Genomic DNA, 27743 nt, shown 5'->3' with positions numbered 1-27743 from the left:
GCACCCGCGATCAGTAGATTGCAGGTGCCATGCAGGACTCCTACAGACTGTCAGTGTAAGCTGAGGTACGGGCAGAGAGCTTACACTTTTACCCAATTTTGCTTGAACATGAATACAGTTACATATAAGTTCCAAATTAAGATAATTTCACAATATTAGCCTTGCTGGTGTGTGTGCTCTGCACCCCCCACCCCAAAGCACCTTGCCCCCATGGGGACAAGGGCTATTCCCGCCAACCCTTGACCGGTAGTTGTTGAAGCGTTTTGGATGCGGGTCCATTGAAGTCTATTACATGCAAAATGCTGCATTGTGCGGGAAAAAAGGTCCTCGACCCTTTCCAAAAACTCAGAGGCACAAAATGCATTCATGTGAACATGTCCTATGTTCAAAAATTTCCCTGCATTTCTGCAAAAATGCATAAAAAAACGCATTAGTGTGAATCGAGCCTTAGTAGTTCTTACCCAGGGGAAATCCAGCTCCAACAGAGGGGTATGCAGCTGCAGGAAGTCTCGCCATTAGTAGTTGTTACTCAGAAGAAATGTAACCCTTATAACCATTAGTTCATATCCAATACCATAGTATTATTTTTCCCCTATCCATAGCTTTGGATATAGGTCAGGTGCAGGACTGTGGGTTGCAAGTATAGGTCAGGTGCAGGGCTGTGGGTTAGAAGTATAGGTCAGGTTCAGGGCTGTGGGTTAGAAGTATAGGTCAGATGCAGGGCTGTGGGTTAAATGTATAGGTCAGGTGCACTGCTGTGGGTTACAAGTATAGGTCAGGTGCAGGGTTGTGGGTGTAAATCAAATGCAGAACTCTGAGTTGCAGTTATAGGTCAGTTGCATGGCTCTAGGTTGCAAGTATAGGTAAGGTGCAGAGCTGTGGTCAATTGTGCATGTTGATCAGATGCAGGGCTGTGGGGTGTGAGCATGGTTCAAGTGTATGGCTGTCGTTTCAGAATATAGGTTGGGTGCAGGGATTTGGTTTGTGAGTATACAGTAAATCATGTGAAGGGCTGTGGGTTGTGGGTATAGGTCAAGGGCAGGACTGTGTTTTGTGGGTATAGGTCAAGTGCAGGTCTGTGGGTTGTGGGTATAAGTCAAGTGCAGGTCTGTGGGTTGTGGGTATAAATCAAGTGCAGGTCTGTGGGTTGTGGGTATAAGTCAAGTGCACGTCTGTGGGTTGTGGGTATAGGTCAAGTGCAGGGCTGCAGGTTGTGGGTATAGGTCAAGTGCAGGGCTGCGGGTTGTGGGTATAGGTCAAGTGCAGGCCTCTGGGTAGGGATGAGCTGGGTGTTCGCCGGTTCAGTGAAGCCAGAACTTTATGGGGCGTTTGTACCATATTCATGTGGTGCACACGGCCCACAATGCACTGCGGCATCACAGTGCATTGCTGGCTGATGATTGGCCAAGCATGCACTATGACCCGCATGCTTGGCCAATCACAGCCCCGACAGCGAGGAGAGCCATAATTGGCCACAAGCAGGATGCCTGTTGCCAATTATAGCTCGGGGCTTTAGTACATGCCCCACACTATATAAGGCCACCTGTGCGGCAGCCTTGCGTGGTGTGTTGTAGCAGCTCATAAAGAGACAGATAGGCAGAGACAGTGTCTTTATTTCTTTTGAACCTAGTGCAATCACAGTTGGTGTATTATGCCCCCTGCACATAGTAAACCTGAAGCTACCCCAATTGCTGGTGTTGTTCTGGTCCTATACCACAGGCAGCTGCAGCAGTTACAGTCGGTGTATTGTGCCCACTGCACAGTGTACATCTGAAGCTTCCCCAATTGCTGGTGTTGTTCTGGTCCTATACCACAGGCAGCTGTAGCAGTTACAGTCAGTGTATTGTGCCACCTGCATAGTGTACACCTGAAGCTACCCCAATTGCTGGTGTTGTTCTAGTCCTATACCACAGGCAGCTGCAGCAGTTAAAGTTGGTGTATTGTGCCACCTGCACAGTGTACATCTGAAGCTACCCCAATTGCTTGTGTTGTTCTATTCCTGTACCACCGGCACCTGTAGCAGTTAGAGTTGGTGTATTGTGCCCCCTGCACGGTGTACACCTGAAGCTACCCCAATTGCTCATGTTGTTCTAGTCCTATACCACAGGCAGCTGCAGCAGTTATAATCTGTGTATTGTGCCACCTGCACAGTGTACACCTGAAGCTACTCCAATTGCTCGTGTTGTTCTAGTCCTATACCACAGGCAGCTGTAGCAGTTACAGTCAGTGTATTGTGCCCCCTGCACAGTGTACACCTGAAGCTACCCCAATTGCTCGTGTTCTTCAGATCCTATAAAACAGGCAGGCAGCTGCAGTAACTACAGTTGGTTTACTGTGTCATCTGGTCAGTGTGCACCTAAAGCTACCCCAGTTGCCGGTGTTCTTATCTCCCTGCAGGCCATTAGTATGTCTGGAAGGCCAACAAGGAGAGGCAGACAGTCACGAGCCAATAAAAGACGGCAAGCAGGCTCTGTATCTAGAGGCAACAGTGCTGATCATGGACGCGATGCATCGTCATCAGCACGTGGCCATGGGACACGCTTGTCCTTATTTTCGGCAGCTGGACGTGTTGAGCCACAACATGCCAAAGACTTGGTAGAGTGGATGACCAAGCCCTCCTCATCCTCCTCATCCTCTCTCACCCAGGCTCAGGGTACTGGCAAGCAGCTGCCAACATGTCCTCTTACCTTGTCTCAATGGCATCAGTTACTCCTTCCCTAGACCGACCATGTACTCCTGAGGAGTCCCCCGAACTGTTTGAGCACAGTATTGGGTACATGCTCCAGGAGGATGTATAGCGTTTTGAAGGTTCTGATGATGATACCCAGCTAGAGGAAGGCAGTAGTGTGAGCCCAGAGAGAGGGGATGCCCAAGGACAACAATCTGGCAGCCATGTTCCACCAGCTGCAACATACTGCCAGGTTTGCTCCAGTGATGAGGAGGGAGGGGATGATGAGGTCACTGACTCCACGTAGGTGCCTGATAGGAGAGAGGAGGAGGCACATCTCCAATGAGGCAGGCTGCTCTCCAGGGGCCAGCTCAAGGGCAGCACACCGACTGAATCACACCGCTGAGCTCTGCCTATGCAGGGCGCTGCCTCTACGCGTTATTCCAAAAGTTCTTTGGTGTGAGCCTTTTTTGAGACGAGTGCATCAGATCACACCACTGCTATTTGCAACATATGTCTCAAGCGTATCTCGTGTGACCAAAACATCAGCCGCTTGGGCACCACATGTTGACCTGCCATGCAGTTCGTTGGCAAGCGTACCTTAAAGACCCACACCAAAGAACAAAGTGGACCTCTCCTTGCTCCTCATCAGCTGGGATCTCCAACCCCACTATACCTTCAGTCCTCTCTGAAACCTGCACTGAGAGGAATGAAGGTGTAGAATTAGGTGTGTCACAGACAAGTACTTGTGGGCACTCTGCTAGCAGTACACCGACGTCCGATTGTTCCAGGCAAATTTCCCTGCCCCAGCTGCTGGACCATCGAAAGAAGTTCACTCCCAGCCATCCACATGTCCAGCGGTTGAACACTAGCTTGGCTAAATTGCTAGCACTTCAACTGCTGCCTTTACAGTTGGTAGACTCTGCCCCCTTACATGAGTTTGTGCAATGTGCGATTCCTCAGCGGCAGGTTCCCAAACGACAATTTTTCTCACGGCTGCACAGGCATCAGAGGGCCATCAATGAGTACCTGTGCGACTACGGTACCAGGACAGGGTCAGGGGAGCTCGGTTTTTTTCCCCACGTCATGGGAAAATGCATCCCTTATCATGTGGGCCATGATCAGGGATGCATGCACTGTCCTGTCATCATTTGAGGATGGTGAGCAGTGACAGTGCATGCATCAGTGACACTGTACCTCTTGTCCACCTGTTGGAGCACATGCTGCATTAATTAATGGACAGGGCACTTGAGACAGAACAGAAGCAGGAAGAGGAGGACTTCCTTGCCTCTCAAGGCCCCCTTTATCCAGATAGTGTTCCTGCTGTCCTACCGATCACACAGGAAGAGGATGAGGAGGAGGAGGATTGAGGTGTCAGCATGGAGGTGGAGCCTGGCACTCAGCATCAGCAGCAGTCTTTTAGGGATGATTTACAGTCCCAAAAAACCCGTGGTCTTGTACGTGGCTGGGAGGAGGTGGCTGCTGATCATGTCATCCTTAGTGACCCAGAGGACTCCGGACCGAATGCCTCAGCTAACCTACGCTGCATGGCCTCCCTGATCCTGCAAAGCCTGCAGAAGGATCCTCATATTCTTCAGATCAAGAAGAGGGATCATTACTGGCTGGCAACTCTCCTTGATCCACTGTACAAGGGTAAGGTTGTGGACCTTATCTTGACGTTGCAGAGGGAGCAGAGGATGAGACATCTCCGGGAGGCCTTGCAGAAAGGTCTGTGCAACGTGTTCCCAGAGACTGGGAGGTTACAAATTCCTGGTCCTGGACAACGGGTTGCTGGGGCTTCGGTCAGTCACAGAAGGAGTGGTGGAGAAGGTGGCCGTCCGACCAATGCATTCAGACAATTTTTAAGTCCGCAGCCCCAAGGTATGATCGGTTACAGCAACCATCGCCAGTGTCTCATTTACATGGTGCAGGAATACCTAGGGGTAAGGTCAGACTTGGACAACTTTCCCACCGAAATCCTCTGGGTTACTGGGTCTTGAGGATGGTTCAGTGGCCAGAGCTTGCACAGTATGCAATTGAGCTACTGGCCTGTCCTGCATCCAGCGTTCTTTCGGAATGCACATTCAGTGCTGCTGGAGGCTTTGTAACCGATCACAGGGTGTGCCTGTCTGATCGACTGACCTTCATAAAGATGAATCAGTCTTGGATCACCACCAGCTACCAAGCACCTGAAGCTGATGTAACCAAATAATTTATTTTCAAATGTCACATCCCTTCAAGACTGCCTATGCTGAGTGACTATCCTGTTATGCTGACTGACTATCCTCTTCCTCCTCAATGATCCTGCTGATAGCTTGGAAGAACATTTTTAGTTCTGGGCGCTGCCACCAGTGGCTAAGGCCCAATTTTTCAGCTCCTGTTTAACATGGGCATGTAATTACAATTTTTTATGCAATACTTTGCAGCAGGGCTTATTCCTGCACTCCAACTAAAGTAACTGTGAGGGGTTGCAGTGTTGTGGCACCAGCACCAGTGCCTAAGGCCCAATTTTCAGGCCCTGTTTAACAGGGGCGTGTAATTACAATTTTTGATGCAATGTTTTGCAGGAGATTTTGTTGCTGCGCTCAACTACAATATTTGTGAGTGGTTGCAGTGTTGTGGCACCAGCACCAGTGCCTAAGGCCCGATTTTCCAGCCCTTGTTTAATGGGGGCGTGTAATTAAAATTTTTGATGCAATACTTTGCAGCAGGGCTCATTCCTGCACTCCATCTAGAGTATCTGTGAGATATTGTAGTGTCGTGGCACCAGTACCTAAGGCCCAATTTTTCAGCCCCTGTTTAACAGGAGCTGGTAATGGGCAGGGGGGCTACCCATGCCATTTTTCTCAATGGTTTTCATCCGTATTGCCAGAACCAGACATTACATTAAAACCGCAAGCAGTTTTAAATGACTTTTTTTCCGTTAGAAATGTCATTTACAGGGACTGTTGTAAACGCAGGTAACACGTGCCACTTCACAGGCATACTCTTTTCACTTTAAGCGTCATTAAAATCAGTGCTCCCGAAAAAACATCCATTTTTAAAAGTTTTTTTTGCATTGATACATGTCCCCTGGGGCAGGAGCCGGGTCCCCAAACCCTTTTTGGGACAACAGCTTGATAATTAGCCTTTAAAATTAGCACTTTTGATTTTGAATGTTTGAGTTCCATAGACTTTAATGGGGTTCTAAAGTTCGTACGAATTTTTGGTCCGTTGGCAGGTTCTGGTGCGAACCGAAACGGGGAGGGGGTTGGGTGTTTGGTTCATCCCTAGTTGTGGGTATAGGTTAAGTGCAGGTCTGTGGGTTGTGGGTATAAGTCAAGTGCAGGGCTATTGGTTGTGGGTATAGGTCAAGTTCAAGACTGTGGGTTGTGGGTATAGGTCAAGTGCAGGTCTGTGGGTATAGGTCAAGTGCAGCAGCATGAAATGCCAAGGAAATAGTGGTGACCCCAATACTAGAATACAAGCAGTACGAAACTTCCGACATCAATATGCTGTTTAATACCTCAGGGTGTGTGTGCCTAGTACAAACATTGTTCTCACTTGAAATTTTTTACTAGGTACTACTAACCACACACCCTGATGGTTTTCATCTGTTGAGCGATCTATTATGAATGATCAGAGAGGTAGTTGCCTAAAACCAGAACTGGGTCCATGATAACCTTACTTTTATCAAAACGTACCTCCTGCAAGAAAAACATTGGCACCAATCAATTTCCACTCTCATTTCTCCAAAGCTATCACACACACCTATCATGTTGTTTAATGAAAAATGTGCAATATGCATGTTTCATTTTTTATAACTTACAGTGAAACTGTAACCACAGGGTCACTTGTACCGTAGGTACACCCTGTAAAAGAAGCAAAATACGGTACTTACCTTTCTGGTGCTCCACATAATAAATCAAAGCTCTTTCACTCCTTTGCCCCCCCCCACCTCCACAAAGGCCGCAGCAGTTACCTAACCTTTCTTGGTATACAGAATACCATAGGCGTGCGTACAGGGTGTGCCGGGTGTGCCTGGGCACATCCTAATCTAGGGCTCAACAACCCATCGATCATGGTCTACCCATCAATAATGGGCAGGGGATGGGAAGACCGCGTATTTTCCTTGCCTACCCCGGGGGAAAAAAAACAATAATGTTGTAAAAAATGTATATAATTAAAAACTACTGACACCAATATCTGCTTTACTGACACCGTTTACTGCTCTACTGACATCATCCTCTACTGACTGATACCATCCACTGCTCTACTAACATATCCACTGCTCTACTGACACCATTCATCACCCTAATGACACAGTATACATACACACATGTGTGTGTTTGAGCTTTGGGGTGCACACTCTAAGGGCCGGTTCACACAGCGAGGCGATGCGAGGCGACACGACTCGCCTCGCCTCGCTCCCGCAAGTCGCCCCCGTTCTGTACAATGGAACCGTTCTGAGAGGAGCGACTCGAGTCGCTCCGACTCAGAAAAAAGGTTCCTGTACTACTTCTGGGCGACTTCGGGGGCGACTTGCATTGACTTCTATACAGAAGTCCTCTGCAAGTCGCCGCTGAGGTCCCCGCAGGTCGCGGCGAGGCAAGTCGGAGACGCCTCGCCGCGCCTCGCTGTGTGAACCGGCCCTAATGCAAATAGGCTGTGTACACCTATGAAGAATTCGCTGTGGTTTCTCCAGCAGGACTATAAGTTGGTATAGGATGTACAGGCTATCAGGAGGAACCACTGTGTACAGCAGGTGCAGCAGCTTTTAGACCCAGCTACATTGTTAAATACTTGCAGCAGCTGCAGAGAAGTGAAGCGGCAGTGTTTCAACACACTGGCTATCAGGAAAGGAAGCATAGTGTATATTCATTTATAGAGTGTTCATTCTGTATAAGTGACCCTGATGTGACAGTGTCACTTTAAAAAACATTTTCTTGCCTTGAGTATAGACATATTCATCTAAATAACTTTTTATACCTGTAATTTACTCACTCCTGTAATATATTATCTACTATTGACTGGTCATTAACATGTTTGTCCTTTACAGTTCAGACCTGTAGGATCTATTTGTAGACCTGCAAAGGATGAATGCGACATTGCAGATTTATGTGATGGAAAGTCCTCTGCATGTACAAAAGACAGCTTTAAAATAAATGGATATCCCTGCATGGATGGAAATGGGGCTTGCTACAAAGGAACATGCCCAATCATGAATAACCAGTGTGCAGCCATTTGGGGAGAACGTAAGTACCTAGAATTTTTTTTTTTTTTGCTAAAATAACTGATAATGAGTCACTTGCCACAAGGAAAATCAAGACATCTTTATTAACATACTAGAAAAACTATGCACCTTTATTAAATGGGCACACCACTGCAGTCTGCAGTGACAGAGAGACCAGAAGTACTCATTGTACACTGGCGGGGAGAACCGAGGCATGTATCTGTGGCAATAGAATAGAATGAATATAACTATTTCCCATAATTCAATATAATAGATTACGATAGAATAGAAAATAACAGAATAGTATAGAAAAAAAACAACAGAATAGAATAGAATATAACCATCTTCCAAAATTCGAATTTAAAATAGATTAAATTTGAATAGAAAAGAATAGAATAGAAAATAAAATAATAGAATAGAAAATGATAGAATAGAATAAACAAATAGAAAAATAATACAATTAAAAAAACAATAGAATAGAAGTGAATAGGGCAGAGTAGAATAGAAAGACTATAACCATTTCCCAAAATTAAAATAGAATCAATTTGAATTTGAATAGAATTTAAAAGAATAGATTTGAATAGGAAAATGGTTATATATATTCTATTCTATTCTGTTTTTTCTATACTATTGTATTATTTGCTATTCTATTCTACACTATTCGTTTCTATTCTATTCAAATTCAAATTGATTCTATTTGAATTTTGGAAAATGGTTATATTATTTCTCTTCTATTCTATTGCTTTTTAAAATTCTATTCTTTTCTATTCTATATTAATTTTAGAAGGTGGTTATAATCTATTTAAAAATTGTTTTATTCTATTCCTTTCTATTCTATTCTTTTCTATTCCATTTTATTCTTTTATTTTCTATCCTATTTTGTTCTGTTTTATTCTATTATATTCTATTCCTTTATTTTCTGTTCTATTTTATTCTCTTTGGAAATTGAAAACTTTTCGAATTAGAAAACTATTTGAATTAGAAAACTATTTGAATTAGAAAACTATTTGAAATTAATTAGAAAAACTTTTCGAATCGATCTCAATTCAAATTCTAAAATTCAAATCGATTTGAATATGAATAAACAAAACGAATTCCAAAAACAAATAAAATGGATTAAACTAATTTAACGAAAATAATTTCTAGTTGTGGATGCACATGTGTAATATCAACACAATTTTATTACCCTCCCGCTGCTACTGTGCATGCACCAAGTATTGGTGCCATTTTGGCTTATTCCAGAGAGTTTACACTACCCTCAGAGAAGGCAGGACCTGGATCTTGTGTAGCGCTTACCTCCAAAGGGCCGCAGGGAATATGTCCAGGTCTTTGTTAGTACAGAGTCCACCAGTCATGCACTCAGTCTCATGTATACACTGACAATAATGGCTCCATCTAGGGTATGTCTTTTTACTATACTATTGATGAAAAACAGGAGAGGGATTTAGGGTCACAGAATACTCCAAAACGGTAATAGCAGTCGACAGGAGCACAGCTTCTTGCAGAGAAATCCTTAAAGAAATAGGCACACACTACATTTCTAAGGCTACTTTGAGACTGTGGCGGGGGGGCGTTAGTGGTAAAGCGCCGCTAATTTAATCATAAAGGGTTAAAAATGCCTGCAAAGTGCCACTGCCGAAGCGTTTTGCAGGCACTTTTGCAATGGTCCCCATTGATTTCAATGCAGGAGTGCTTTGTAAGCTCTGGCCATTCATTTCAATAGGCAGGGCATTTTGGGAGCTCTGTATATACTGCTCCCGCACTGCCTGAAAGATGCTGCTTGCTGGACTTTTTCTAACATCCTGCAAGCACACCACCCCAGTGTGAAAGCACTCAGGCTCTCACACTGGGGCTGCAGGGGAAGCATTTTTCAGGCACTTTACAGGTGAAAAACGCCCCAGTGTGAAAGGGGTCTAAATCAGGTCTTATTGACAATGTCTCAGGAGATGTCTGTCATCTAGCTTCCATAGGTAGATCCTCAGTGAGGGAGATAAAAAAATATTCTCCAGACCAGGACTTTAGGAAAATGCCCTCCAGCAAATATACTTTAGCAAACTCCTGCAAGTCCTCAGTTCAGCTCCTTCTGAGGCCCAAACTACAATTTATTGTCTCAGAAGCTATCTGGAACCCTCCCTGGTGAGGAAACAACACTCTTGAAAGGCCTCCCAAACATTTATCACCTTCTCAGCCATCTTCTGGATGCCTCCTTCCAGTGAATGACTGAAGCATTGTAAATATTCATACTGGTAGTTTCACTCCCCCAGCCCTATATCGCGGAAGCTTTTTCCAGAAGCAGGTAAGATAAATCAAACACCTTGCTAAGGAAACCCTAACCAGACTATAACAATAGATAACTGCTTCACTAACCGCAGTGAAGCCAAAAAAGGAAACTCAGCCTAGGAGCCTAATTAAAGGGGGTCGCTACATCAGCATTGAGTGACAGTGTTGCTGATGTCCTCTGAATTATTAAAGAGGTTGTTAAGCCATGAAACAACCTTTCAACAATCCACTCTGCTATCTTAAACACTGTCCCCAGTGTATTTTTTTTTTTAAACTGCCGCTGTATACCTTATTTTATAGCGCCGATCAGTGCTCACATGACCAGCCTCCTCCCTCGAGCTGATAGCTCCAGTGGGCAGTGCTGGGAAACCCCCGCTAATGTCAGGAGGAAAGGAGGAGAGAGGTGGCCGGACATGTGAGCTAAAAGCAGTTACACAGCGGCATTTAAAAAACATAGAAATACACTGGATACATTGTTTAACATAGCAGATGGGATGGTTTAGAGGTTCTTGTATTATGAGAGCAGCGGAGGGGATGATTATGGAGTGGACAGAGCTGACATGCAGGGAAAGGAGGGAGGAGAAGTACACAGGAGAGCAGGGCTGTGGGTGACGGAGGCACGTAAACTGACCATGGCGTCAGGGCTCAGCAGCCATCATATACCATGGCAGGATCAGCCAGGTATTTTAGGTGATAGAATTACACAGCACAAACACTGTGCTAACAAATGCTACTCAGAAAATACTAGGTACTTCTGAACCCAGTGCTCAATGTGTATAAATTTAACTGTACTTACTAGACATGTGCATTCGTTTTCGTCCGAATGCATTTTTGTCCAAATTTCAGCTATTTTCGCTTTCGTTTTGACAAACGATAACGAAAGCACAGAATCCGAAAAACAAAAGATCCGACATAAATAAATGCTTTATTTTCGTTTTCATTGTTACAACAGTTCGATATAGAATAGGAGATTCGATGTGACTCTGACAATAATCTGTGTCTATAGAACCTGTGGTCGAATGTGCCTAACCTTACCTCTATTAGTCCAAGATTATATAGAGAAAATATTCGACAGAGAAAAAAGATTTGACAGAGAGAAAAGATTCTGCAAGTTACTGTCCTAAAAAGTGTTTGGGGACCCGGGTCCTGCCCCAGGGGACATGTATCAATGCAAAAAAAAGCTTTAAAAACGGCAGTTTTTTCGGGAGCAGTGATTTTAATAATGAATAAAGTGAAACAATAAAAGTGTAATATTCCTTTAAATTTCTAAGGGGGGGGGGGGTGTCTATAGTATGCCTGTGAAGGGGCACATGTTTCTGGTGCTTAGAACTGTCCCTGCACAAAGTGTCATTTATGCAGGAAAAAAGTCCTTTAAAATCACTCGCAGCTATTATGAATTGTCGGCTCCGTAATACAGAGAACACTCATTGAAAGTCATTGATAAAAAAAAAAAAAAAAGTGTGGGGGTCCCCCAAATTCAATTACCAGGCCCTTCAGGTCTGGTATGGATATTAAGGGGAACCCTGCGTCAAATTTTTAAAAAAAATTGGCGTAGCGTTCCCCCTAAATATCCATACCAGACCCTTCAGGTCTGGTATGGATATTAAGGGGAACTCCGCGTCAAATTAAAAAAAAAATTGACATGGGGGTCCCCCTAAAAATCCATACCAGACCCTTTATCCGAGCACGCAACCTGGCAGGCCGCAAGAAAAGAGGGGGGGACGAGAGAACGACCCCCCTCCCTCCTGAACTGTACCAGGCCACATGCCCTCAACATTGGGAGGATGCTTTGGGGGTCTGTGACCCCTCAAAGCACCTTGTCCCCATGTTGATGAGGACAAGGGCCTCGTCCTCACAACCCTGGCCGGTGGTTGTGAGGTTCTGCGGGCGGGGGGCTTATCAGAATCTGGAAGCCCCCTTTAACAAGGGGACCCCCAGATCCCGCCCCCCCCGTTTGAAATGGTAAGGGGTTACAAAAGTACCCCTACCATTTCACAAACAAAAGTGTAAAAAATTGTTAAATAAGACAAACACACTTTTGAAAAATTCCTTTATTAAAAATAAAAAAAATGTAAAAAAAAGATTCCAGCGGTGGTAATCCACTCTTGCTATCCAGCGACGGACGATCATCTTTCCGGGTTCCAGCGACGCTGATCTCATCCAGCGCAGCGAATCCATCCACCTTCTGTCTCCACTGAGGAGACACTGCGGGGATTTCGGCGGCCTGGCGTTTGTTATATGCGGAGGGCGGGGCCACTCGTCACCTGACCCCGTCCCCTCTGACGCAAGGGGAAACCCGGGCTTCCCCGTGACGTATGGGTGACCCCGCACCCCTCTGATGTAACACAGGCAGGTTTCCGTTACATCAGAGGGGGGCGGGGTCACATAGACTTTAATAGGGTTCTAAAGTTCACACGAAGTATGCTATATACTAGCTCCGTCGAATCTTCTTTATACATTGGATAGACACCATAAGCCTTCAAAGACAGATTTGACCGTAATTCATGTGGATTTTCAGACGAATGCAATTTTTGAACGAAAAACAAAATAAATAAAAATGAGTTTCGGGAGTAACTAAATAAATAAATTTTTCAGACGAAAACTAAATTCCGAAACAAAATATTTTACTCTGCACATGTCTAGTACTTACAGCTGCTATTATACCAAAATTAAAACCTTACAAGCTAATATGCCTAATGAACACCAGACATTAACAGCGCTTAATATGAATAAACAATTATTATCCACCAATATAATATTTCATATAGTGCAGAGGTCAGAAGCTTTCATATCCGACCAACGCAAGTAATGAGAATTTCCAACAAAAAATATATCATCCAAAAGTCAGAAGCTTGTATGTCCTGCTAATGTAAGTATAAAAAGAGTATAAAAAGTAGCAACTAATATTACTAGGACTGTCCATCAGAGCACTCATGAGTTGGATATCCACTAACAAACAGACTCCTCTCCTGCAGCTGACAGTTCAGTTTTAATAAATCTCCAGAAGAAGTAAAGCTGGAAAGGCTTCCAATTCACCAAGACTTGTAATGTGAACTCTCTTTTTTCCTACTCTTTTTTCACCTTCTCCGATCCACCTCGTGCGCACCCCTGTGGTTAGCTGCTTACCAGAGGAGATTTCTTAATAAGACCCGTAAAATCAATACTGTTTGCTTGAACAGACGCTACAGTCCTCCAGGATGGATCCAGTTCACAGGAGTGGATGTTTACATGCAAGGATACAAGCGAAGGCTGTGCATAGTGTTATACCCTTTGTTGTAAAAATCACACCCCCAATACAAATTACACTTACAAGAAGACAATGTAATAACAGCATGTCAGCCTAACGCCGCTCAGCATCAATCTCACCACTGATCGGCATTCTCAACGACCTAATCGCTGTGATGAATCCCGGGATGACACTAGCTGGGTGAAGCTAGTACGTCGCGTGGACACGCACTGACGCATTTCGTAATTCCGTCTTCAGAGGGCGTAGACCGCGCAACGTACTAACATATGTAAACATATTATGTGCACACCCTTAACCACTTGACAACTGGGCACCTAAACCCCCTTCCTAACCTGACCAATTGTCAGCACTCTCACGTGTTGAATGACAATTACTCAGTCATGCAACACTGTACCTATATGAAATGTTTGTCCGTTTTTTTTCACACAAATAGAGCTTTCTTTTGGTGGCATTTAATCACCTTTTGCGCTAAAAAATGAAAAAAAGAACAAAACTTCTTTCTTTTCTTTGTTTCTGTTATAAAATTTTGCTAATTAAGAATTGTTCTTCCTAAATTTGGGCCAAATTTTATACTGGTACATATCTTTGGTAAAAATAAACCAAATCTGTGTATATTATTTGGTCTATGTCAAAGTTATAGAGTCCACGAGCAATGGTGCTAATCGCTGAAAATTGCTCAAACCTGAAGTACTGACGGCCTAGCTCATTTCTTGAGACCCTAAGAGCCGGTTCACACAGGGGCAACACGACTTCCAGCGTGACTTTTGAAGGCAACTTGAACATGACTTGAGTATGAAAAACAGCGCGACTTCAACACGACTTGGGGCGACTTACAACAGACTTTAAGTCGCCCCCTAGGCCAGGCGACTTTGGCTGTGGCCAATCACAGAATAATCAGCTCTCGAGGGGGAACTCCATGCCAAATTTTAAATAAAAAACTGGCATGGGTTCCCCCTCCAAGAGCATACCAGGCCCTTAGGTCTGGTATGGATTGTAAGGGGAACCCCCTACACCAAAAAAACGGCATGGGGGTCCCCCAAAATCCATACCAGACCCTTATCAGAGAGCGCAGCCCGGCCGGTCAGGAAAGGGGTGGGGATGAGTGAGCGCCCCCCCCCCCTCCTGATCTGTAACAGGCCGCATGTCCTTAACATGGGTGGCTGCGGCTCCCCCACCCCAAAGAACCTTGTCCCCATGTTGATGAGAATAAGGGCCTCTTCTTAACAACCCTGGCCGTGATCAGTGGTGCGGTGTGTCCACCACTCTTAATCGAGCCAAATACATAATTGAGTATTCAATTTCTTTTACCCAGAGTTTTTGCTTAATTTCATTAAATGTTGCACGTCGCTTCTGTAGTTGGATTTGAAAAGTCTGGGAATATAGATACTTTGTTACTCTCAAACTGTATGTTTACCTTTTGTCTTGCCTTCTGCAATACCAGATCTCGATCCTTACAATCGAGATTACTAATAATGGTCTTGCTGGTGCACCTGGTTGTGATGATCTTGCTGGAACTCTATGAGCTCTCTCCATTCCAAATGCCATTGAAAACTCTGCACCCAGAAAGATCATTTTTATCCATCGCTCCACAAATTGTCCCACATTCAATCCTTCTACTTTCTCTGGCATTCACACAATTCTTATATTATTTCCTCACATGCGATTTTCTAAATCGTCCATTTTTTGTTGCCACAGTACCATCTGTTTTTCCATTTCTGCTGCTGTTTTTTACTACTGGGGGAGTTCATCCTCTAAAGTGAATACTCTATTCTCCATTTCAGTCACTCTTCCCTGCATATTCTGCAGATCTTACCTGAGAAGTCTTATATCTTCTTTGAATTCCGTGATTTTCGCCGTTAATGCACCACTGCTTGATTGTATAGCAGCTAGTAATTGAGCATTCATCTCATCCAGCGTGAGCTTTTTTCCATTTTGGAAGATGGGGGGGTACTTGCTTTTGAAGTTTCAGCTGCCAGCAGCCCACCACTCCGTGTCTGTGGATCCGCCGCTGTTTTTCTGTTCATACCAGCCACCTCACGCCTTCAGCCTTAGGATGAAGCCGCTTTAGGTCTCTTAGAGCTGCGGTCCCATCACAGGATAATGCTGGATGCTAAAGGCTGGACACAAAGCTCACGTTAACCTCCTATGCCTCCATCCATGTCAGTAGAGGCCAGCGGAAGCCACGCCCCTTTAAAGCACATTTAGATTTTATTACAGCCTCAGTCTTTTTTGGCGTATGAGTTTATCAGCATGGCACATGTTGACTCAGCAATATTTGCCCACTCTTCTTTGCAAAAACACTCTAAATATGTCAGATTGCAAGTGCATCTCCTGTGTACAGCCTTCTTCAGATCCCCACAGATTTTCAATTGAATTTTCAATTGGATGTAGGTCTGGGCTTTGGATAGGCCATTCCGAAACTTTAATCTTCTTCTGGTGAAGCTATTCTTTTGTTGATTTGGATGTAGTCTTTGTGTCATTGTCATGCTCAGAGGCATAGCTTGAAGCTTGTGGGCCCTGATGCAAAAGTTGACCTGCCCCCCCCCCCCCCCTACTAATGTTCCATCCGCTGATAATATCTGTCTTTTGGCATGCAGTACTGAGGTCCACCAGCAGGTGTCTCCTGTCAGTTTTGAGCTGTCAGGAGAGCTTTACCCTGCTGATGCTATATCATCTTTGGGCCGCAGTACTGGCATCCACCAGCGGATGGATCCTGGCAGTATGGAGCAGGCAGCACCTCCTGCAATCAGGTGTCACTTGAGGCCAATCACAGGCCTATAAATAGCTGGCAAGCACTCATATGTTTGCCACGGTATTGTTCCTTGTGCCCTGACCTGCTGCTTGCGATCCTGATTCTGAACCTGTTCCTGTGCCCTGAACCTGTGACCCATGGTTCTGGTCCTGTTTCCCTGTCCTGGTCCCTACCCTGTCCCACCTGTTACCATTATCCCTGTCCTGCAGTCTAATCCGTCCATCCTCTCCCTGTCCTGTGTTCCTTACCCCATTTGCTGATCTCCCCGTGTATGACCTTGGCCTGGCTTGTGTCTCTGGTTCTGGACTGCCCTTGTTTATTTGCTGATCCTCTGTGTATGACCCTGGCCTGCCTATCGTTTATGGTCCTAGCATTTCCCATTTATTGTACATATCTGTCTGTTGTTGTTTGGGGGGTCTTTGTTGGTTGGTTTATTGCACTGTGTGGTTGTATTTATATTATTCACTTTCCTTAATAAATCATATTTCACTTATACACGTTTGGGTTTCCTCTGTTGCAGTCCACACAGTTCTGGTCTTATCTGATATATGACAACTACTTCCAACATGCGTGCAGAAGCATCCATCACACTCCAAGTTACTCAAAGTGGCTTAAGAGTTTTGAGTTCCCAGAGTTCCTCTTTACATCAGAGGGCAGGGATTACCACTGGAGAAGCAGATGACAGGGCCCCTGGCAGGTCACTTGACAGAGCCCCTTTGCCTTCCCAGCACTGTATACAGCTCCCCCTCACACACAGGGCTGGAATCACATTCCTTTACACACAGTCTGTTAACCTTCACAGTATGTAGCTGGCTTTTATGTTGCCCTTCTGACCCGTGAGATTCTCTGGTCGGAACAGCAGTGTAGTTGCAGTAGGCAGATACACCCTGTGCAGATCATGGCTGACTGGCTGTGTTGTAAAGGAATGTGATTTCAGCCCTGTGAAGGAGGAACAGTATAGAGTGCTATAATGGGAAAGGAGCTCAGAAGCCGAGTATAGCATGTAGGATGGAGGGGGTGGTCAGGGGGCTTTGGGGGGCAAACTTAGATCTGGGAGGGCAAAGCCATGTGACACAAAATCTGGAGCCTGCAGCCCTTCAGGCCCCCCCCCCCCCCCCCGAGGAGGTGTAAAGTGATTTGTTTTAGCAATTTCTGAAGGTTTCAGTGTTGGCAGTGTTAGGGGAAGGTCACCTCCCGGAGGTGTGTGTCTTTTCCCCAGTTGTCAGGGAAGTGGGGTAAGTAGACATACCCGGGTGGGGGGGGGGGGGGATACAGAGAATTACAGCTGGTGACTAGTAGACACTGAGCAGTGTCATACCTCACCAGTGACATTGATCCCATTGTGGCTACAGGACGACACTCTCCTCCTCTTGCCTCACTGAGCTCGGTTACCATTCCATGTTGCCAGCACACAACAAAGACACTTCCCCATCCTGGGCTGTTCTCACCTCATGCTCCTCTCCATTCAGGAAATAGCTCACAGCTTCTCCCCAGCCAATGAGTACAGAGTGGTGTGGACTGTGGAAGGCAAAATGGAAGCCCAGTACTTGAGCATGGCTGTGGGGCACTAGGGCAGATCGGAGCTTTGAGGAGGATATGATAATATGACAGTGAGGCTGCAGGAGCCCCCTGGAGCTAGAGGTGGGGTTGCAATTGTGACCCCTGCAACCCCTTATGCTACTCCCATGGTCATGCTGAAAGATGAAGTTCCTCTTCATGTTCAGCTTTCTAGCAGAAGCCTGAAGGTTTTGTGCCAATATTGACTGGTATTTGGAACTGTTCATTATTCTCTCTACCTTGACTAAGGCCCCTGTTCCAGCTGAATAAAAGCAGTCCCAAAGCATTCTGTCTTGCCACTCTACCCCAGAGCCCAGACATATGAAGGACATGGGAGATTGTTGTCACATGCACCACACAGCCAATACTTGCCAGATATTCCTGCAGCTCCTTTCATGTTGCTGTCGGTCTCTTGGCAGCCTCTCTGACCAGTTTTCTTCTCGTCTTTTCATCCATTTTGGATGAAATCCATCTCTGGTCGGAACAGCAGTGTAGTTGCAGTAGGCAGATACACCCAGTAGGCAGATACACCCTGTCCAGTTCTTGGTAATGTCACCATTGTGCCATATTTTCTCCACTTGATGGTGACTGTATTCACTGTGTTCCATGGTATATATAATGCCTTGGAAATTCTTTTGTACCCTTCTCCTGACTGATACCCTTTAACTGCTTTGGAAGCACTCTGTGGACCATGGCTTTTGCTGTAGGATACGACTAAGAAAATGTCAGGAAAGACCTACTAGAACAGATGAAATTTATTTGGGGTTAATCAGAGGCACTTTAAATAATAGCAGGTGTGTGCTGACTCCTATTTAACATGAATTTGAATGTGATTACTTTATTCTGAACACAGCTACATCCCCAGTCATATAGGGGTGTGTACACTTATGCAACCACAATTATTTTTTTATTTTTACCCCTCCCCCAAAGATTTTAGTTTATCAACTGAGTTGTACAGTTTATAGGTCAAGGTTCCATATTTATCAGCATATAACACGCACTTTTCCACCCTTAAAATAGGGGGAAAATTGTGTGTGCGTGCTATACGCCGATATATGCTGCCATGCAGGGAAAGGAGGGGACGAGTGCCACTGAAATAGACAGAGTAGGATCTCCTGTGTACTTGGCTTGGCTTACAGCCACACCCAGTCCTGCCCCCTGGATGGCTCCTAGCATTTATCTTCTGGCATTGGACTGGTGTTATGTCAATCATAGGATCCGGGCCAAGGGGGTGGGACTGCGCACAATGCCGAGCCAAGTACAAAGGAGATACGGCTCTGTCTATTTAGGCAATGGCAAGGCTGCAGATGGACACTGATAAGGCTGCAGTGGGCAGCAAGGCTGCAGATGTGCAATAATGGACAAGGCTGCAGGTAGGCACTGATCAGGCTGCAGTGAGGAGCAAGGCTGTAGATGTGCAATGATGGGCAAGGCTGCAGATGGGCACTGATCAGGCTGCAGTGAGGAGCAATTCTGCAGATGTGTACTGATTAGGCTGCAGTGAGGAGCAAGGCTGCAGATGGGCACTGATTAGGCTACAGTGAGGAGCAAGGCTGCAGATGGTCACTGATTAGGCTGTAAGGATGGGCAAGGCTGCAGATGGGCACTGATCAGGCTACAATGATGGGCAATGGCAAGGCTGCAGATGGACAAAGATTAGTCTGCAATGATGGCCAATGGCGAGGCCGCAGATGGGCACTGATTAGGCTGCAGTGATGGGCAATGGCGGGGCATCTGCTGGCCACTGATAAGGCTGCAATGATGAGCAATGACGAGGCTGCAGATGGGCACTGATCAGGCTGCAGTGATGAGCAATGGCAAGGCTGTAGACGGACACTGATCAGGCTGCAATGATGAGCAATGGTGAGGCTGCAGATGGGCACTGATCAGGCTTCATTAATGGGCAATGGCGATGCTGCAGATGGGCACTGATCAGGCTGCAATGATGGAGAATGGAGAGGCTGCAGATGGGCACTGATAAGGCTGCATTAATGGGCATTGACTCTTATTTTGCTTCAAAATTCTTTATTTAAAATTTAAGTTTTTTTCCTGAACCTTCTTAAAATTAAGGTGCGTGTTATACGCCAATAAATACGGTATTTACTTTTGTCTTTTTTTTACATCACAGAAAGCTGACATTTAAACAGGGGTGTGTAGACTTTTTATATCTACTTGTATACCTTAGTATAATCAGGTAAGGTAATACATTTGTCCATACTGGTTGCTCAGATCTGGATCTGATAATATAATGCCTACTTAACAACAAAAAATAAAATAATAATAATAAATCCTTGCCATCTTACAGTATATATATGTAGACTATTGATCACAGTTGTATTCTCGCATATTTCAGTTCTGTGAGAAAGTATTTGCCCCCTTCCTGATTTTGTGTTATTTTGCATATTTGTCACACTTAAAAGATTCAGATCATCAAATAAATTTTATTATTACACAAAGATAACCCAAGTAAATACAAAATGCAGTTTTTAAATGATGATTTAATTCATGAAGGGAAAAAGAGCTGTCCAAACCTACCTGGCTCTATGTTAAAAAAGTAATTGTCCCCTAAACCTAATAACTTGCTGTGCCACCCTGAATGGGAAAAAACAGCAATCAAGCGTTTGAGATACCATTGCTGTCAAGTGGAATTTTGGACCACTGTTCTTTGCAGAATTGTTTTAATTCAGCCACATTGCTAAAAAAATAAAGGATTTGTAGTAGCCTAGTGAAAATCCAGATTTAAATCCGATTGAGATGTGGTGGCATGACCTTAAACAGGCTGTCCATGCTGGAAAACCCTCCAAACCCAGCAATCACCCTGGGTACGTTCAGGGCTGTGCACTCACACCTGCACAGATGTCACAGTGGGACACAATGGCTTTGTCAGTGCAGCCGTACCTCCCAATAGACATCTACGGGACTGCTGGCACAGGGATGCACCCAACACATTTGCATCCTTGTGATGGCAAAACACAAATACATGGGGCACACAAGTTATCAGGCATGTGAACGAGGCCTAAAAGCTTCTTCCCTCTTCCCATGACAACAGGTGGGGGTTCCTCTCCCCAGAGCCCACTGCCACCCTACTTCTCACAGAATGCTAACCAATTTGATTATTTCACTGTCTTCCAATGTCTTGCATGATAAAATATGAACAAAAAATAGAAAAAAAAGGTTGTCCTGTTTATTAGCCATGCTCGTGTTAAATTTATACTGTAGGTAATATTTGTTTTATGTTACTTCTTTATATTGTGCATGAAATGTATGTGCTCATATTGCTTCTTTTCCCTTTAGAGGCTACAGCTGCACCTGATCACTGCTTTAACATTAACACTCAAGGCAATCTCTTTGGTTACTGTAAGAAAGAAGGGAATATGCACATTGCATGTAAAATACAGTGAGTAACGGGTTTCCTTTAAGCGTGAGCACATTCGTTTTGCTTGGGCCTGGTTCACATGAGTGCAATTTTTCCTGCGTCTTGAGTTGCACCGAATTGCATGCCCATGGAAATAACATTTCTTTCAATGGTGCCCTTTAACATCAATGCAACACAGCCGTGATAAGACTTTGGGGAAGGGTACTGTGCTACTTTGATGCAATGCGGTGCAAAATTGTGGTCCATAGACCTCTATGAAAACACATCAGAAACATATGTAGATCTGTTTTTGATGTGATTTTGTTGTGCTTTTCTATAATTCACCCAATTTCTAGTAGTAGCAGTAGCAATGGTAGTACTTGTCGTCCTAAATCAAACATCAAAATGTCAAAAATGCACTGGAAACAAAATAACATGAAAATTGCATACAACTACCATCAAAAGCACATACAACTTGCACTACTGAATTACACCTAAAATCGCATCAAAACAGCATTGCACTCGTGGTAGCCAATGCTTTGTTTTTACTCAGAGGTCAACATTCACATCAGTGTGTTGAATTTCAATGAAATCTAAAAAACATGGCTTGACAAATACAATAAAAAATGGAGAAAGACAAATTGTCGGTCTGTTAAAACTCTAGATCTGCACATTTAATGTCTCTAATGTAAGTCCCTCTAACTATTATAAAATGGCACTTCATAATTCAATGCTTTTCATGCAGGGATAAGAAGTGTGGGCTTCTCTATTGTGTTGGAGGTCGAGACGATCCCAGAGTTAGTGGAACTTCATTCAAATATGGTACATGTAAAACCCTTGTGTTTGAAAGTGGACTGGTCAAGACAGGAACAAAATGTAGTGATACAGATGTAAGTACATATCTATTTATTTATTTATTTATCATAGGGCATTTATATAGTGCCAACAATTTACACAGCATTTTACATATTAGACTTTCATATCAGTCCCTGCTCCCAATGAGGTTGCAATCACACATTTACTAGAGCTAATAAAGGCAAGAGCCAATTAACCTACCAGCATCTATTTACATATACTGTATACATGCTGTACTGTATGTAAATTTAGAAATAATAACAATAAAAATCACCATTGAGCATATTACTGTAAAATGTTGTTTTTACCCACAATATACCTATTTATCTTATTCCACTGATTCTCTGGGTAGGGATGAGTGAAATTTTGTTGACATGCATTGGTGCATTTATGGTGTTTTGGTTATTAGGAGCGCAATGTGCTTTAAATAACTCCTGTCAACTATCCTGGATCAGTAGTTCTGACAAAAAGTTACACCTCATTAGTCTCAATAATATGCTTTTTTACAGAAAGAGTAGAAAAAAATTATATTTTTTTTAACCACTTCAGCCCCGGACCAATTGTCAGCCTAAGGACCAGAGGTCTTTTTACAATTTCGCACTGCACTGCTTTAACTGGTAATTGCGCGGTCATGCACTGCTGTACCCAAACAAAATTTGCGTCCTTTTCTTCCCACAAATAGAGTTTTCTTTTGATGGTATTTGATTGCCTCTGCGATATTTTTTTTTTGCGATATAAATGGAAAAAGACCGAAAATTTCGAGAAAAAAATATATTTTCTATTTTTGTTATAAGAAAAATCGAATAAACTCAATTTTAGTCATACATTTAGGGCAAAATTTATTCAGCCACATGTCTTTAGTAAAAAAAATGTCAATAAGCGTATATTTATTGGTTTGCGCAAAAGTCATAGCGTCTACAAACTAGAGTACATTTTCTGAAGCTTTTAATTTATGACTGCCTATCTCATTTCTTGAGGTGCTAAAATGGCAGGACAGTACAAACCCCCCAAAATGACCCCATTTTGGAAAGTAGACACCCCAAGGAAATTGCTGAGGGGCATGTTGAGCCCATTGCATATTTTTTTTTGTCCCAAGTGATTGAATAATGACAAAAAACTTGTAATAAAATATGTATGGGATAATGCACTAGACTGGTGTGCCCTCTTCTGTTTGTGTTTTTGCAGTTGCTATTTAGACAACCCCAGTCTTTAGAGGGCAACAATGTCTGAGTTATCTCTGTTTTGTGCAGATCAAGGAGTGCACATGAAGAATTGCTAATAGTTCACCACACTGGTGCGCAGGAGGTGTTAGTATATTGTGTTGCTATATTTCTTGTTATGGTCACATCACATGTCTGTTTTTTTCAGGTGTGTTTTAATGGGAAATGCACCAATATAGAGGAGACCTTTATGACAGAAGGCTGTGCAAAACAGTGCCCAGACCACTCGGTGAGACATTGTTGCTCCAGAAACTATAGAAATATTTGGTTAAAATGAATGATTATGTGTATTTAAACTCAATTTTCTGCAGATTTGTGATCATGAACTGCAGTGTCAGTGTGAACCGGGCTGGGCGCCTCCAAACTGTAATGTCCCTGCAAGAGCAAGTGAGTTTAATATCCAATTCAAGCTATGGATATATTATATATCTGGCTTCAAAGAGAATCGTCACCTTTATATTTTGTTCTATAGGTGAGTTTATTCTGGAAGCTTTTTCTTTATGGTGGTGGCCATTGATACTGTGGACGTTAGCATTGGACATGTGAACCTAAGCAAGGTCTTTTCCACAGGAGACAAGTAATAGACTATTTATTAAAAAAGCACAGAAGCGAATTCAAGAATGAAAGGAGTGAACTCATGCATAAAAAGAAATACTTGAGAATTGTATGTAAAGCATTACCTTATTCTTTTTCTCTTATTACTCAACTGCCCTGTCTTGCTAAACTCTTCATGAATTCATGAATCCAGCATATTTATAGGGCTATACTTGCAGTTAAATATTTATAATTCTTAGCCGGGTACAAAGGCTGTCGTGATCCATTGCTGGTTGGAGAGGCACCCTGTATAGTTGCCTTCTGTTATACACCACACAGTTTAGAGTATGATGCTTTATAAAGTCTAGTACTGATTAACAGTACTGTAGCTTCACCCCCTTTTGAACCCCAAATTATGGACGTTCTTGTGGGAGGGGAGGTAGAGCCAGAAAACAGCCCCTCTCTATCTAAGCGGAGTGATCTGTCACTGTTACTAAATAAACAATCAGCACTGCATGCTCATTCACTAAAATATCACTTAGTGCTGTGGCTCTGTGTAAGGTACCTGCCAAAGTCTTGTATGAAGTAAAAGCAGCCATAGATACATTACACAGAGCCGCAGCTCCAAGTGGTCTTTTACTATTGTGAATGAACAAGCAGCGTCTCTGTGTCTATCAGCAGTTGCTTTTACACATTTATAGCCTGGCCAGCCAATGGATTAACTTTAATACATGAATGATCAGCAATTTTAGGACCAGTGTTGTGTATAACAGCACTGATTGCTCATTCCTCATTCATAAAATTGAAAGCTCACTGATCTCCAGAGCAGCCCTTGTTGGCAGAGAGCAGAGATGTTAATCATAAATCAGTCTCCTTTCTATGAGCATTGTTGGAGGGGAGGGATACCTGTTCAACCATGTTGCTTAGAAACCTGGTTATTTAAATAACCTTAAACGTTTGTAATGATAGCTCTTCTTTAAATGCTCCTTAAATTGCACCAATGTGTCACTATGCCTTTTGGATTACTGACACTTTAAAGACTTGGTGCTCCAGGCTAAATGTTAAATACACTTTATTGCACTTTTTTAAAACTAATAAAACCTTTTGAAATGAAAATGTTGCATTGTTATATTTTCCTTCAGTCATTTAGTATGTCTTCTTGAATACATAAGTCTACGTAAGTTGTTGGAGCATGACTTAGACCACATGTGTCAAACACAAGGCCCATGGGCTGAATTCAGCCCATCAGGCCATATTTATGTGGCCCTCGCACCTCTCCTGCAGTTACAGAACCCCACTTGTCTCTGCCCCCACCTTGTCTCAGCAGTCGGCATCAGACAGGAGGATAGAACTCCTCCGCCAGATCTTACACTTCTCTCTGCATTGGGGACTGCTAACACAACACCATGGAAGAACCATGTTCTGTCTGAGCAGTCTGCAATAAAGTTTCTTGTGGATTACACCACCAGTGTGCGACCCTTCTTTTCAGACTTACACTTTCTGGTACACTAGCATGAGTCTGTTCCATGCCAGTGTGCACCTGCTCTTCATAGCTTAAGTTATTACTAAAACCAGTAATAATTAAACGCAGAGGCAGTTATTTAACCACCCCCTTCCTTCCCAGAGCAATTTTCAGCTTTTAGCCCTTGTACGCACGGTCGGACATTCCGACAACAAAATCCATTGGATTTTGTCCGAAACTTGTGTTGCATACACACGATCGGACAAAGTTGTTGGAAAATCCAATCGTACGTAACGTGATGATGTTATTTCGTTACGACGAGACTACATTCAGGCTAGTAGGCAATAGCTTTGGTCTAGGAATTTGATCTGAGCATGCGTGGCACTTTGTCTGATCGGAAATTCTCTACACACAATCGGACAAAGTCCGATCGGATCATGTTGTCGGAAAGTTTTAGCCTAGCTCTAAAACTTTTACTGTCAGATATTCCGACGGAAACAGTCCGACCGACCGTGTGTACAAGGGCTTAGCGCTGTCACTCTTTGAATGACAATTGCATGGCCATGCAACACTGTAGATGGAACTTTCTTTCGGTGGTATTTAATCACTGCTGGGTTTTTTATTTTTTGCTAAAAAAATAAAAATAAAAAAACAAAACAGTTTTATATTTTGTTATTAAATTTTCCAAACAGGTAATTTTTCTCCTTCATTAATGTATGCTGATAAGGCTGCACTGATGGGCACTGATAAGGAGGCACTGATGGATACTGATAGGTGACACTGGTGGGCACTGATGAGGCAGCAGTGGTGGGCACTAATGAGGCAGCACTGGTGGGCCTGTGTCCAGAAATGCAGCCTCACCAGTGCCCAGGAATGCAGCCTCATCAGTGCATAGGAATTCAGCCTCACCTGTGCCCAGGAATGCAGCCTCATGTGTCCCCAGTAATACAGCCTCATGTGTGCAGGGGATCAGAGAGGACAAAAGAGCCAGATCATCACCCACTGGGGGGATGTCAGGCCAGCATCTCCTGCTGTGTCAACTTTAATTTGATTTGCCGTACCATCACACAAGTCCCACCTCCTGGACGGCTCCTACCTATGATAGACAGGAAACATGTCCCAACATTGGACAAGTGTGCTGTCTGTCAAAGGAGAAAACCAGGAGCGGGACTTGTGTAATGGCAGGCACCCAGCGAATCAAATTAAAATTGACACAGCGGAATCTGTTTGCTCAGTGTGGCATCTCTCCCCTGATTCCCGCTGAGCAAACGGATGACATGTCTGTGTCCATTCTGCTGATGTAGAGCAGACATGGACACAGCACGCTGCTCTCTATTGGGGCTTTTGGATGGAAACGGACCATCGAATCCGATCCACCTGACGGATGGGGGATGGATGTCCCATCTGTCTGTTTTTCATGGACCGGATCGGATTGTGGCGGGTGTCAGAGGACACAGGTCCACTGATATCTACTGCTCTATAGAGGGCAATGGATGGTCTGATCGGGTCTGCCTGAAAAACTGACAGAGGGACCTAATCAGTCAGCCAGTGTGAAAGAGCCTAACACGTTTGTGCTCTTTACCCACACTCTACCTCCAACCCCCAGCACATCTCTGTACCCCCCCACCCCACTCTTTTACCCCATGGTCACTCACCAATCAATGTTGATAACATGTGGTGCCCACAGCATCTCCCCCTGCACCTCAGATCACTTCTGTTGCAGTTCACTATGCAGTGGGGTGAGGTGGGAGGCAGTGATTGGCAGCTCTGTGGTATCCATGGGCAGCAAGATCTCCCTGGGCCTCGTAGTTCTCTCCCTGAGTCTATGCAGTGGAGAGGAGAGGGGCATCTGACTCGGGCATGTATCAGTTTCACTCTTCAGTGCATAAGTGATTTGGCTCTGCTTGTACACTCTTGCTGATACATTCCCCAGGTCAGAGGCCCCTCCCCTCTCCACTGTATAGACTCGGGGAGATCCCGCCGCCCACGGACACCACAGAGCTGCCGATCGCTGCCTCCCACCTCCCCCCACTGCATGAACTGACAAGCAGAGATACAGGGGGAGATGCCGAGTCTCTAAGCCTCCGTATAGTGTAAAAAGGCTGTTTGAGCCTGTATGCACAGATGTTGTCTCCAAAATATGTCTGGATAAGACAGATTTATTGGTGTCAGGCTGCACATGCTCAGTTTGGTGTGTATTGCTAGAGAGCAGGCCCAGACTGGCCATAGGGCAGACCGAGCATTTGCCCGGTGGATTAGGCTGCACAGCGGGAGGTAAGCGGCGACCACGGTCTGAACATGGGTAACACAGGCCACGGCCGCCACTCGCCTGCCGCTAAATGGCCGTGTCTGTGTCATCTCTGGCGGCTGCATAGGCTGAGCTGTGTGTCTCTCTCACACACAGCTCAGCCTCAGAGCCGCGCTGACAGTTCCGCTCTCCTCCTCCAGCCGTGGGTGTCCGCACGGTGGGGAGTGCTGCAGGCTGTTGTCAGTATATTCCCCCTTCGCTCCCCCTCCCCTTCTCATGTCGGCAGCAGGGGAAGAGAAGGCTTTCCTGGCTGTTCATTTTTCTCTCCCATTGGCCAACAGAGGGCCAATCAG

At 44.5% G+C, this 27743-nt stretch overlaps 1 protein-coding gene across 1 annotated transcript in view; it reads left to right on the top strand.

The window, feature by feature from the left end:
* LOC143962250 (zinc metalloproteinase-disintegrin-like batroxstatin-2) overlaps positions 1-23692 on the top strand; it is a 79834-nt gene extending 56142 nt beyond the window's left edge. The window contains exons 8-13 of the mRNA XM_077471571.1: positions 7707-7902; positions 21011-21113; positions 21817-21961; positions 23295-23375; positions 23458-23533; positions 23619-23692. Coding sequence (XP_077327697.1) covers positions 7707-7902; positions 21011-21113; positions 21817-21961; positions 23295-23375; positions 23458-23533; positions 23619-23692 — 675 coding nt within the window. The remainder of the gene's footprint in view (positions 1-7706; positions 7903-21010; positions 21114-21816; positions 21962-23294; positions 23376-23457; positions 23534-23618) is intronic.
* The last annotated feature ends 4051 nt before the right edge of the window (positions 23693-27743 follow it).

The sequence above is a fragment of the Lithobates pipiens genome, unplaced genomic scaffold (assembly GCF_037356315.1).
Source record: "Lithobates pipiens isolate NorthernLeopardFrog02 unplaced genomic scaffold, aLitPip1_a1.2 Scaffold_8, whole genome shotgun sequence".
NCBI classification, from domain to species: domain Eukaryota; kingdom Metazoa; phylum Chordata; class Amphibia; order Anura; family Ranidae; genus Lithobates; species Lithobates pipiens.
This window is presented reverse-complemented; position numbering and strand designations above follow the sequence as displayed.